Source organism: Ruditapes philippinarum, unplaced genomic scaffold, assembly GCF_026571515.1.
Source record: "Ruditapes philippinarum isolate M1 unplaced genomic scaffold, ASM2657151v2 ctg1200_1_1_1_1, whole genome shotgun sequence".
NCBI lineage: Eukaryota > Metazoa > Mollusca > Bivalvia > Venerida > Veneridae > Ruditapes > Ruditapes philippinarum.
The window spans coordinates 126065-140719 of NW_026858277.1; the positions used below are offsets into that span (position 1 = coordinate 126065).

General features: G+C 32.5%; 1 protein-coding gene across 2 annotated transcripts; it reads left to right on the top strand.

The window, feature by feature from the left end:
• The first annotated feature begins 3184 nt into the window (after positions 1–3184).
• Positions 3185–14655, top strand: LOC132752651 (growth arrest and DNA damage-inducible protein GADD45 alpha-like). Of its 2 annotated transcripts, none has more exons than XM_060743004.1 (5): positions 3185–3361; positions 7434–7538; positions 9532–9652; positions 11495–11727; positions 12166–14655. In XM_060743004.1, exons 1-4 carry the CDS (start codon positions 3312–3314, stop codon positions 11687–11689), a joined length of 471 nt encoding a protein of 156 aa, XP_060598987.1. In that variant the 5' UTR covers positions 3185–3311; the 3' UTR covers positions 11690–11727; positions 12166–14655. The 2 variants fall into 2 exon arrangements, with proteins under 2 accessions (XP_060598987.1, XP_060598988.1); XM_060743005.1 differs by lacking the exon at positions 3185–3361 and adding an exon at positions 6334–6505.

Genomic DNA, 14655 nt, shown 5'->3' on the forward strand with positions numbered 1-14655 from the left:
ATTAAAAACAGATTTTGTTTTCAACGTTACGTAATGTTTTCATAGGTTTTAATAATAAATATTTTGCGAAACAATAAAGAAGTCTGAAATGGAGGCCAGTGAATGTTTACATTTATAACCATAACCATGTATGTAATGTATGTTGCATAGTTGAGTATACATGTTAAGATATATATTTAGGCACTTGTTTGCGCTGCAAAAATATTCTCAAGGTCGCGACTATTTTAAGGACAGATTGTCTTGAAATTGGGCAAGGCTATTTTTAAAATGTGACGATCGTACTTGTGTAAATATTGCAGATGTTTTTTCAATAAGATATGTACTAGTTAAATAAAAACCTTAACGTGCTTGATAGCAGGACGTGTAATCACTAATCAATATAGTTACACTTGACACTGTGTATCGATATTAATGAATTGAGTGGCCTTGAATTTGGACAACTATGTTAATTTACTTCCTGACAAGGTTTTACCTTTTGTTTATTTGAAATAACACATTAATTTATGTGTAGTATTTTGTTTATCACTGCATCATTGACGCTGATTGTCAACATCTGTGAGCAGACGATAATCAGCAAACGTGTTTGTCACATATCGAACATGAAGCGGACGATAATTTCTAAATATTTTGATACTGTTTCTTTCTAAAGTCAGTTACATCACGTTGTCATCGTGACCTTGAAAATTTCGTTTTGTTTTGTCGATGAGCGTTCTTCAATGCGTTTAAATTGATACAAGATAAGCAATGTCAGCAGTAAAATGGAGGCTTGGAATAAAGCTTCAAGACCCAATTAATTGAGATGAAACCGACTTCATTAATTATAAGTTTACGAGGAATCCTAATGAATTAAATCCAAGTTTCAACTTGCTGCCGGATCGATAGCAGACAGTAACAGAATAATACGATTAATGAGTACTTTTTTTAAGCTCCGGGTTATTATGATGTCAATATCTTATTGTCGGAGTTTCGGGCGCACGGTAAACAAATTGCCATATATAAAAGATGCCTCGTCTCACGGGCTTGTTTATGAAATTCGATCGCATAACAACAATGTCTATATACATGGACCGCTTGAATTTAAACCATGCAGACTAGTATACCGGAAGTAGAGATAAAACTTAGTATGCAAGATGCGCTTCCCTAATGGGCATTTAATATATTGTGTTCGCTTAATCATCGAGGAAAATGATTCGAACTAAACAATGCAAAAAGTGCACAGTAAGCAACGTTACAATTTTCTCCCCGGTTTCATTTCTTGAGCTGTTCATAAAAAAACTCTTACAGTTTCGGTTTTTTTTCCTGATAACTTAATTATGTATCAGTGATACTAAATCAATAGGGAACTCCTAAAATTAAATTGTTTACTGAAACATTGCATTTCTAAAATTCCAAAACTAACACCTTGTTATATCAAAGTTATTTGAAGCAAAAGTGGATCATTTGCGTAATTTAATAAGGATAAAAACTGAAACAAAAACCGAAATAATCGTGCGTTGATTATTTCTACGTGCTTGTAAAAACTCAGGCCTCTCCTGTATAACTGCTAATTGCTGAATGTTTCTACAAATCTTAACAGCATTAATCATAAAACATCACATTTTATAAATAAAGATTAAGGAATGCGCATTTCTTTTGTTATAATTCGTCTGATCACCGTCCTCAAACGCGCAATAAATTGTACACTCCTTCCCATGCTACTTTTATAACCCATTCCCCTATGTTACTTTTATAAACTATACAGGGACATCTGTTGCCAGGAAGTTAAGGTCGCTGACTTCGAGGACTTGTCCCTCATTGCTGTGGGTTCGAATCCCGCTCCTAGACGTTGGATGAGTTCATTCGAGGGAGCTAGCTTATCCAGCTCGCTCTGTAAAGGTCGTTGGGTTATGCTCAGGCGCCCGTTCGTGTTTCTTCCACGTGAAAATCACCATGTGAAGTTAACGACATTTTTGTGACTTTTTCATACCAGTCATATATCAAAAAAAAATCAGAAAGGTATATTATTGAAATGACATTCGAATATTTTGATATCATGCAAAATAATAACATTAACGAACAATGGTTCATATTGTAGAATACTCGTGAAGTTCGAAAACTAGCACGCATTGCTCGTGATCAATAATCGATCAATAATTGTTATAAAGATCTTCCTCTTTCAGATATACGAAAACTGTCGTAATAACCAAGTTTTTATCAGATGTTTTATATAATGTCATAAATATCATGCCAGTGTAAATTTACCAATTTACGCCTTATTTTCGGTTCTCCAGTGCTACTATTTATGTTATAATTAGGTTTTAAAAGTACAGGTTTAAATATTGAAGTTCAAGTTATGTGACAGTAAATTATGTACTTGATTTTAAGTTCGGTTTGGGATAAGGAAATTATCTGCATCAATACATTGTCTTATACGTCAATCAATAAGGAAGCAGGAAAAACTCTTATTAAATCACATTTACAATTAAAGCATTGTTGGTCCGTTGTTACTTGGTATAATTTATGTAATTTATGAAAGTGTCAGTATGTGGCTCGAAACTAAAGCCCGCATTCATTTCATTTCAAATAATTTTAGATCTTTCGAAACCTTTTTTTTTATTTTGTTATAATTGTGTTATTTTTGCACGTTTATTCTCAAAGTTAACTTAATAGTCAGGTATATAGATCTAAATCGATTTTGAAGGATTGATTTGTTTAAATGATAGTCACACAAGGAAAGAAATGAAAAAAAAAGAATAGATATCCCATTCTTTAAATTCGGTTACCTGATTGTGCTTAATATTATAAACTACCCAATCAGAAACGTCCCGGAAGTTTTAAAAGTACAATCGATCACACAATATTTAAATGTCCGATTTCCGCCTTTATTGCATTATTATTTTGTATGCATTTTATTTTGTTTTCGTTTTGAAAATGACTATGAAATTTTTCTCTGTTGTATATATATCAAAACATTAAAATTAGTAAAATCATCGTTTATTTAACAGTTGCGGTAGTGTTGTAGTATATAGTAGTAAAATTTTCATTCATAAATTCCACGAAACAATTAGTCATCGTCACATGAGAGCGGCAGTACATCGTTGTTTTCCGGAATAATTCGGACACTCTCGGTTAGCGTTATATTCAGTTACTTCGCGTTAACCCGTAAAGTATCGGCCACGTTACGCTTTGCTAAATGTACTGGTTACTCATCAACAGTTTTACAAACGTGACGGGTTATTTTTAGATGTGAACGCCGGAGAGGTTTCAGTTGCGAAACTTTAAGGCGATAATCTGTTTAAAATTAAGAAAAGGAGGAAAAATTAATTGCTAAAATGACTTTAACGGACCTTACAAATTCCGTGGAAGGCAATAAACCAGAACCGTAAGTTAAACCAAATGTTTTCTTTTATATTGACTGTTTATCCACGTTGGCAAGTACGCTACAATAAACAATTCATCGGCATACATTGTTTTTGCATGGAAAAACTATGTTTTCTATTCTAGCACGATTTCTATATAGATTTGTAAGTTTAAGTAAGAAAAGTGCAAAGTATTGCAAAATACTACTACTGACAGCTCAAGTTGCAAAATATTTACCTTGTAAAGTTGTATGTTTTTATTATTTCATAATATATTTATTTCGTTATTCACTGTATATATTTCGCCTCAACATTAACCAGTTAACCTCCTTGATTTATCTTTAAGAATATAGGCTTATGCAACAAAGGAAACCAGTATTTATCTTTGTGCGCAATACTTTTTGCAGACCAAAATACGCCCTGATTAAAAACATTATTTAGGGTGGAGAACGCATATTACGGTCCAGTTAACATTTTAAACACTTTTAAAGTACGTGAACCCTGGCTGAACAATAACTAGGTCTTAACAGGGACAATGATTTTTTTCCGAAAAGCTGTCCTTAATACATCGTCGGATACCCACGATTGATAAACATGTCACATAACATGCAATCAATGATAATGGTTCGGCCGTGGGTATCCGACGATGTCCTTAATAAGGCCGTTTGCAAAAAAAAGTGGAAAGGCGAACAAAGAGATGCGAAACTAGGTCATTGTGTATTCACTTTATTATTTATCATGATGGACAGTATAATGGTATGTGCATCTTACAAGTCATAATTAATGCAAATCACCAATGTATAATTTGCTTTATTTTCTCGTTTTTTGTTGTTGTTGTTCCGAGACATTAGACCATGCATTTTATAATTCATTGTCATGCAACACTTACATGCATGCTTATACGACGAACTAATTGTTGTTATTTCGATTTAAGACAAAAAATGTATGTACTGAGAGGCGTATATTTTCCCTGAAGTTATAAAAACTTTTATTTGTGGAAACAGGATGTAAAATATTTTCTCATCACGAGATGTCTTGATTATAACAGGGAAATTTTTACTCTTGCTTTCGGTTCATTCTTTCAGAGACATAGATGTTATCTATGTCTCTGATTCTTTATTCATCTTGTTTCTGGCGCGAATTTTGCTTCTGCCTCCGTATCTTTGTTGTGACTGGACCAGGCCTAGGCGACACCGTATTTTTTTACTTAATTTATTGCAATACTCATATATAATAAGGATCGAGCGGTAAACCTCAAGCTCGGTTGACGTTATTCACTATCAACTAGGTTGTAACCGACCACTTGGTCTGCTTTCAAAGTGTGTTTTTTTTCCTTCAAAATTTTCATTTCAAGAGGTTAAAGTCCCCTTTGAAATTTATATCAAATGTGCATTATTTATATTACATATAATTACACGTCACATGATCTTTGCGTTAAGTGCTTGTTGAAAAACACAATAGCTTGTCATTAGCTTAGTAGTATTGTCTTATTTTCTTGGAAGAAAAACACCAAGGAAAAATAAAAACCGTGCAATAAGATTTGCTAACCGGCCAGGGTCTAGAGATAACAAATATTTGAAATATTTGTAGGTAAGGAATGTGTGCGGGACACCTTAACCACAATGTTAACGGAATGTGTACTAAATAACTTTGCGCTTTCGATATGATAAACCGAAAGTAAAAATCAAATTTATATATAAGGCGTATACGGAAGACCTAGAAGTGATTGAAATAAATGTGATTGATATAAATGCTCATAATTATGAGATGTTTAAAAAAGTATTTTCTGTTATAACATTATTATGTAAGAATACCTTAAAAGCAATCAGTGATCAAGTCCCCACTTGTCTGGACTTCAGCCCAGGTAAAACATACATCACGAACCAGGCACCGCGCCCATCGCCACTTAAAATGAGCTCTCACTGCAAGTAAAACATACATGTAGGAAAATACATGCATTGCCTAAAGTAAGAAAATATTTACCTCTAGTTTGCATAATTGTAATACTCGGTTCACTTTAATGAAACAAGTTCAAACGGACACTAAGTAAATAGTGCACGTAAAAAAACAGGTACATGGATACAAATATCTCGGTCTAATTATACGTCTGCAAGTATCGATCCGCGTGAACTATTTGTTTACCCCGTTACTAATATACACTGTGATCACCAGATTCCTTATATCAGCTGACAAAAGAACTATAAACCTATTTCAGATACCTAAGAGATATGATTTAAATGAATGGGTATGCAAATATGTTTAAATATGTTCAAATTTAAAATTAATGTGCGCAAATCAGCCGATAGCATTGGTTAATACGAATTTTGACCATAGATAGTATTTAAAGCATCATTTTAATCGGTTCTGCATGACTTTAAAAAAAATAACAACTTGTAGATTCGATCTATTTTACACTTCTATAAACTTAATGCACATATGTTGTTATCTTCGTTGCTTTCATCATTTAAGTCTATATTTGGGTATGAAATCGTGAGGTTAATGCATTTGAAGCGTATATAAATAAACGCTAAAATTTATACAATATTTTCATGTTAACTGGTGCGAGTCGCAAAGTGATGATCTCACGAGAGCGTCCTATAAGCTTATCCATTGTCTTCACGTGAACTTTTTTCAGCGTTTTCATGACCTTGATTTAATCTGAATCATTGGATGACACCACCTTTATGACTAATCTGAAGAATAGCATTGAGAGGGTACGGACGGCCGCCACATTGTTATAACACCCGTAATAAATGACACATTTAGAGGTCACAGTTCATGTACAGTGATTTGCAAAATTAAACTGCTGTGCATCTGTTAAATCTGCTACTTGTTTGATTACAAAGGGGAAAGCACCAAAATGACTCAGGCAAAATTCGGTCACTAGCTGAATGTGTTAAAATATTGGAAAAAATGGTGTATGGTGTGATTAAAGGGAGATAATCAGTATCGCTGTATATTGTATTTATTGGACTGATTCATAACTACAAATACGTTTGTTGACTCATGTTATTAGTAACCACTGTGATCCGTTTTCCCGCGGATACTGAGTGCATGAACACTGACATTCCATTCCGTAAAATTCTGGTGCACAGCAAATTTTATATCAAGCGCTTTAAAGCTGGAATAATTTTTTATTAAGTGTTTTAAGTGAATATGATGGGGAGGTAAGGACATATTATGATATATTTATAAATGAAAGTAATTAATAACACATAAAACTCGGCTTCGTTTTCAATCTTAAGGCTGCATTCTTAAGTTTTATTGCATCTTAGTGTTCTTTTTCAGTGCAACGTATATTTCGGCTTAATTAATAGATATTCATGGGAAGCTGTGCTGCGAATTATTAATGCACTACGGAGTACGTTGATAAATTTGAAGAGTTTTATTTATTATTCATACATAAAATTGTTCTGAAAGTTAATTGCATGAAATACGACCATTATAAGTACTTTAGGAAATATTATAATAAATATTTATAAAAACAAACAGGTACGAATGACAGAAAGTACGAAACAGTTGGTACATGTATTTTGAAGTGCATATCTATTGGCATTCCTCGTTAACAAAACAATCCAAGGTTATTCCGAGCACCCTGAATACCAGATGAGTTATTTGTTACGCTTGTTATTTCAGAATAAAATATCTTGCGAAATAGTTTCGCTTTATCAAGATGTATAAATAGATGTACTTTAACAAGTAGTAGGTTATGTAATAAAAAAGGTCATGCAATTTCTTATCGGATACAACTGCACAACTGAATACAGGAATGCACTTTTAGTTATGGGACGAGTACAGAAATGCACTTTAAGAAATGTCGTAAAAAAGTAAAAAATGGGGATCTTATGATTAAACTTTCTGCAGGCCTGCCATCAATATAAAAGTTACGGAAACAATTCGCATATGTTTTTAAACATGAATGGCGTAAGGTAAATTTTGCAGAACTGAGTTGATTTTCTTAGGATAAGTTGCCGATTGTGACGTAAAATTTGCACACTAATAACATTATAACATTATTACTAGTATCATCTAATCACCTCCAAATCAAACTTGGTTATATATTTTGTATCATTATTACCTTTCTTACATTTGCAGGTCAGTAGTTGACATCGGACAAGTGCTGGTAGAGGTTCTGAAACAGGCCGTGTCACAGGGGAGGATCACACTTGGAGGTTTCGAATGCGCCGAAGTTCTTGAAACGTAAGTTTTTTTTCTATATGCCTTATTTATACAAGGACTGGTTAATTTCAATATGCATGGACAGTTTTTAATTTACTTCACATTAATCTTGCTGCAATGTACATCTTCACATATATTTGCTTATACAGAACAGAGTTCCCGTGTGTGTGTGATAAATACTCCACGTGGTAGATCGTAACTTAAAGTACGTGAATGATGAAACGAAAATTTCCACAACCAAACGCAAACAGTATAAAGAATACGAATACGAATATTCGTATATAAGATACATGATCCTATTTTCGAATTATAGACAAGGACATAAGGTTTTATGTATAATTTTGGAAATTGAAAGGACTACACCTTGACCTTTAAATTAATGAATCACACATTTATAGGCCTAGTTGCGCCCATGAATAATATCTGTATATAAATAAAAAGATAATGATACATCAATGACGAAATGACTTTCAAGACTTGCCTAACCCATCGTAAAGCGACTAGTTTACTATATTCTTGTTCATTCTAGAACCTGAAGGTTAAAATGTTTTGTCTTTTTTCGTATGACCATATTTGGTCATATAGTAGAAATACAATATTGGAGCGTCTACAAAGATCGATATTATATCCCACGCAGCAGACTACAATTTTATTCTTCACTTCTCTTGTGATTAAAGTGCAAAAACATTGAATGTTTCCCGTCATCTTTGTATTTTAGATGAGCAGTGACTTTCCCAAGGATTTCATATTGTTTATTTTTTTAACATTTCATAAACACTCCCGATGGGCAATGGCTAATGAATTTTTTCTGAATGCAATAAAAAAAAATTCTATATTAAGACGATTTTAAGGATTGAGTGTTAATTTGCTGTGTTTCAAAATAAGTTAAAACTTAAGAAAGGAGATTTATAAATAAAGTTCAATGACACAACATTGGTCATTATGCATTGTATTCTCTGGCATTGTTTAACATTTGGAACTTTCAAAGTATTCAGGAACTGTCTAATGTATTCATGAGATTTTTGAAAAGTATTAGACCGTTTTTAACGTGATTTTATGATTGCAATACCCATAATTATGGCATAACCACAATCCACTCCCATTTCCCTACTAAATAGTGAAGATATACAGTAAGGCACCTACACGTTTGATGGATATTGAGAAAGCACGAGGCATGTTTTGTTTGTTCGTCTGTATACAAGTGTCCTATGCATCATGCTGTGACATGTAAACGATTTTGTAATTAATGAGCTGTGTCATGACAAAACCAACACAATGGGTTTGCGACCAGCATGGATCCAGACCAGCCTGCGTATCCGCGCAGTCTGATCAGGATCCATGCTGTTCGCTATCAGTTTCTCTTCTTGTTATAGGGTTTGTAAGCGAACAGCATGGATCCTGATCAGACTGCGCGGATGCGCAGGCTGGTCTGGATCCATGCTGGTCGCAATCCCATTATGTTGGTTTTGTCATGACACGGCTCATATTTTGATTAATCATCGAGCGCATGCGCGTGCTACTTAATAACCTTGCTAAAGTATTATAAAATAAGTTTACAGAGTGGTTAAAATCTATGCTATATGTAATACACATCAGTTAGTAGTATTTAAAGTCACGCCACAGTTAATGTCACCCTGTGACATTTCAGCTTGACTGGTAAGGTACGAACATGCATGTTATGTACTGCCTTTCCTTTCAATTAGATAAAAAACGAATGAAGAAATAAAATGATTGAAATAAAATGAAAAAATATAAATGACAGCCAGCATTGATTCTGTAATATCAGTTTAATTGATAAAGCATTAGGCTAAATAAACACATGTTGATTTGATATGTAATTTAGAAAGCACACTTGCATTAGGTTGCATGCACCTAAATATATATGATGGAAATAATTTAGTCCTACTTGTCTGTTTATTATGCGTAATGTAAGCATGTACATGTTAAAATATATCAGCATCAGAAACAAAAGTGCACGTTACAGTGAGTAATATGTTTTATTCATGTTTTACAGGTGCCCAGAACAAGTGATGCTATGTATATTACCGAAGGTATCCGACTCAGACACGATGATTAATATTCAGCACAAATTGATTGAGGCACATTGTTGGGAGAACGATGTGAACGTTGTTAAGGTACATACTTTCATGTATTTCTATAGTAGGACAAATACCAAAATCCAGTATGGAGTTTGATGTATTGTGGAGTTTTAATTAGAAAGTTTAAAATGCTCTCATTATTATTATTATTTATTATTATAATGTATATTTTGTTGACTATATATGCATTTATATATACTTGATAATGGCATCTATATATACCTTTTCATTTAGATAAGTTTGCTTTGAAATAAACGTTTTACTTACGATTTCACACACAGAACAAATGTAGTGTTTCAAGGTTTAAGTCTACATTGCGATAGTAATGGGCTCCCTGTGTTAAAGGTTACAAACTTTAGACATTTTCTCAGCTCAAACTAAAATCTCAGGTATTGGATTGGTAAAAGAACAGGATAGAATGTACAATGCCCGATGAAAGTACTTAGATTGAAGGGAGATCTCGTGGAAAAGTTTTAAAAATTTCCAGTACTTTTCTTGTAACAATCCCATTTGTTTATAAAAAAGAAATGGCTTTCAAAATAAAACAAACATCGTTATTATTTATACCTATTTATATTATACTGTTAATGAATATTAGCGACCGAAACACATTATATCAGTTGGAAAATTGAAAGTTATGCCTTCCGATCATGTACTTCAAATAAACAAATCTTAAGTCAATGTCCAGGAAGTAAAATTGTCAATGTCCACAGGATAAAGTCCCCTACCTTGGTAGACGGTAGGATGGGTAAACTTGCTGTAGGTCTTACTTGGCATGGGGCCATTTGTTGGAAACATTTTTGTCAATATACCTGTTGCCTTTTTATAGAAAAACTCAACTAAGTTTCCTTATTCAAAACATCAAAAATGTTATATTTTACTCATATGATTAGTTTTTCAATGGCCTTGGTTTAGATTAGTTTTGTTTATTTTGTTTTTTAGAACAGAAATATTAAGGTTATGAAATATTCTGTTTTAAGCAATGTGTCTAAATAAAGTAACTACTTACGCTGCAAAGAAGTTTTTCCCTTTTTCTAAAAATATGTCCACTATACTAATGTCATTTTGAAAAATGATACTGATTATTAAGGTTATGGTTTACCAATGAAGTATTATGATGTCTGTAAATACCAATTTTACCTTGATTTGGTCGTAGAAATACTTATTTAGCTAGTGCTAAAAGACATTTTGTCGATTTCTATATAGAAATCTGCTGTTATAAGTAACATTTGTTTTATATTCTTTTGTCATGCATATGTTCAATATAAACCTAACTGGTTTTGGTCAGATATAGAAAAACTGTTTACTTTTAAAACACAAATATGTAGATTGAATTTGATTCGCCTTGTGACTAGAGAACCAACTGTTTGGTCAGTTTTAAGACACTCATTGATTTTATTATATAAATATACACTTACTGACCTATGGTCGAATTTCAAGACGTAAGATTGAACATGCAAACAGTGATTGAATACGCTGATTTTGTTTTACCAAATATGTAGACCTATAAACTTTGATTGATGAAGCAGTGTACATATAGTTCATCAATAATATAGACTTTTGCCTATGTTTAGATATCTACGCATATAACCGGGTATGCAGACCGTTGATCTCATTTATAGACATTATATTCGCATATTTGCACAGATACGGGCTGTTAATAAAATTTACAGACCTAAGACCGAGTATTCGGACGTATGACCGAACATGCAAATCAATTACCGAACATGCAGTCCTATGACCGAACATGCAGACCAATGACCGACTTCGAGACATAATAAATTATGATCCATTATATAAACTGATACTTTGCTGATTTTAAACATATATTTTAAAGATATCAAATCTTTTTACACAAAACAATTCGGCATTTTTCAGGTCGACAGTGCGGAGAAATTAGTGTCCCTCCTGACGACGCCGGATAAAAACTCGAACATTGACCGGACTCAAGATTTCAGCAGTATCCTTATAGGATTTCCGGTGGATGAAATGAGCTCGGACGATTATCAGATGACGAAATATTCCTACTTATTCCAGGACAACCAACTTGATGTAATACCTTTACCAGACTGAACATTTCCAGTGAACAATCTATGTATATTATGAGCAAGGTAGGTCATATTTAAAAATGTTATACATTTGTACATGTATATGATTTTATTTTCCTACAAATTGTTTTGGAATATAGCTGAATAATTGTAGGATGACTTTAATGGACCACTAGAAAGTACTGTCTATCATTTACTACATTTATTATGCACTATTTCTGAATCAGAAAAAAATGTTGATAATTTAATGACGTTTTTCCATGCTCCAAACAACGTACTCTTATCAATCATGTACTCTTATCAATCCTCGCTTTGTACACATATTAAACTATAAGAAACTGTGATTTTTCTGTGACGTAGCTATTTTCAGTGTACATTGTCAAGAACATGAAGATTCTATATTGATAAGCAACTGAACATATATGTATTATACTACTCAAATAGAAAAAAATGAGGTTTTTTTTCTAAAATATTATATTTGTATATATTTTTGTATTTCAGTGGATAGCACAAGTCCATAAAAGTTTCCGTCCAGTTATATGTAATGGCGTCATCATTTTGAGTGATCTACAAAATATACAAGACATTTTTGACTCATCTTAAGGGACGGTCTGTTATACTGACGTTATTTCTTGACGTCATTGTTTCTTACATGACATGAGTGTGATCTTTAACATACGTCTGTAAAAGAAAGGTCAAAGTTCAATTTCAATCACTATAGAACAATCTAGCTCACTACATGTACTTCATTTAACATATGAATATTTAATGAGGTATGCACGTGATGCTTCTGTGTGTAATTATATAATCGATATCATATGATCGATATTAGATAAACGATATAAGAGAATCGATATAAGACACTCGATTTTATATTATCGGTATTATATAATCGATATGAAATGGTTGCAAGTTTCAAGTAACTTTTAACGCATGAAAGACTCGTCGATATTTAACATACACCAATATTACCAATAAAACCAAACAAACAAACCAATAAAGTTATTTTGATTCAGTGCTAAAATGTTCAATCAGTGCGAAAAGTTCATCTTTGGTAATCATATATGCATGATTCATTTCTATCATCAAATTGACTTGGCGTGTTTTGAACACTTTCTGTTGAAATTAAAAGTTTCAGATCTACCTTTAGAATTTTATTAGCAGTATTTATAAATTTATGTTGCAACAATGTTTTGTTGGGTTATTTTAACAAAGAAATAACAGTCTAACTTTATGTTATTAAGACAATATTGCTCCATATCGCTATGGGTTCGAATCCTGCCAGAGTCTTTGTATTTGTTATGTGAAGAAGTGATCCAGCTAGCTTACCGAATGTGTGGTTCTACTCAGGTGCCCGCTCGTGCCTGAAATAATGCTGGGAGATGCAGCTTAATTAACTCGTCTGCTTATAGTTTTCCTATGACCTTTAAAGTGCTGGTTTTACCTAAACCCCATATATATTATATGTTATTGCCTAATAGTATTTCCGTAAAATAATATATATTTAAGTTGCATATATCATCAGTGTAAATACCACCATGTTTATGTGCTGGCCACATTAACTTATTTATGTTTGTTTCAATAATATCCTTTCACATATGTGTTTATAAGCTGTTTATTTATCATTATGTTGTTTGCTTAACTTGTGGATTAGTTTTTATGATGCTTTCATTTTTACTTATTCAGTTTTCTGTTTTTAGTAGTTTGTATACATGTATTTATATGTTACAGGAATCTTGCCCATTTCACTCATATACCGATTTTTTTTCTGACAAAACAATTTCATCAGTCAGAAGTCACCGCTTTATTATTTTTTATTGTTAAACAGTATCCCACACATTTTGATTCTTTTAGAATCTTGGATCTGCTCAGGCTCAAAATTCACATTATGAAAGACATCCAAAAAGAAACTTTTCAATCCAAATGATTTGTTGATTCTGGTGCTTCAAAGGAGTTTCTGTAAATAAAATTTTATTTGGAGCGCTTCGTTATTTTAAACCCCAAACTATTTTCAGTAATATTTATTTTGTTTCTTACTAAAGAATAAGATTACTTGCTTGTTTTTACTTGCCTAAATTTTTGAGATACTGGTTATACAAGCATTCATTTTAGTGATAAAAACATTAACTAGCATAAAATTTTATTGATACAATTTTACTAGCGTAAAGTTAAATGATACAAGTTTCTTTTTAGCATAAATGTTAGAGATGAAAGTTTAACTAGCATAAATTGTATAGATAAAAGTTTTACTTTCATTGTTTTTATAGATAAAGATTTTAATAGAATAAAATAATAAATAAATGTTTTAATAGAATACCTTTTAAAGATGGACTTTTTACAAGCATAAAATTTATAGAAAAAGAATTAAAGTGTAATCAGAAATAATATTGTAGCCAAATGCTGGCACTGTTTTTGTCAAAAATGAATTTTCCTACATGCTCTTTTATTTCTCAGATATATTTTTCTTTTTTTTTCTTTTACAATTTTGCTGTGCAAAGTATTAGTCTATATATTATTTATTAAATGTCATCAGACGAACAACTGTATTTATCATAATAATAACTTAATTCTTCCCTCATTGCATAAACATGTGTTTAAGATAAATGAGCCGCGTCACGACAAAACCAACATAATGGGTTTGCATCCGCGCAGTCTGATCAGGATCCGTGTTGTTCGCTTACCAACTCTATTACAAGTAGAGAAACTGATAGCGAACAGCATGGATCCTGATCAGACTGCGCGGACGCGCAGGCTGGTCTGGATCCATGCTGGTCGCAAACCCATTATTGTGTTGGTTTTGTCGTGACGCGGCTCAAATGTGTGACATGTATAATGCGGATTGGGAAATGACTTTTGCATGCATATGTCTGGTTATGTAATCGAAATATTTGTTAATGACTAATTTGTTATAATATGCTGTATCAGTTGAAATGAATAGTGTATTGTGTGTTACAAATACTGAAATAAAACAATAAAAATCAAGTATGATTA

Coding starts and splice junctions, on each gene's coding strand:
- LOC132752651 (XM_060743004.1), top strand. CDS start 3,312: ATGACTTTAACGGACCTTACAAATTCCGTGGAAGGCAATAAACCAGAA. Junction 7,539..9,531: donor TGCGCCGAAGTTCTTGAAAC/GTAAGTTTTTTT, acceptor CATGTTTTACAG/GTGCCCAGAACAAGTGATGC. Junction 9,653..11,494: donor ACGATGTGAACGTTGTTAAG/GTACATACTTTC, acceptor GGCATTTTTCAG/GTCGACAGTGCGGAGAAATT.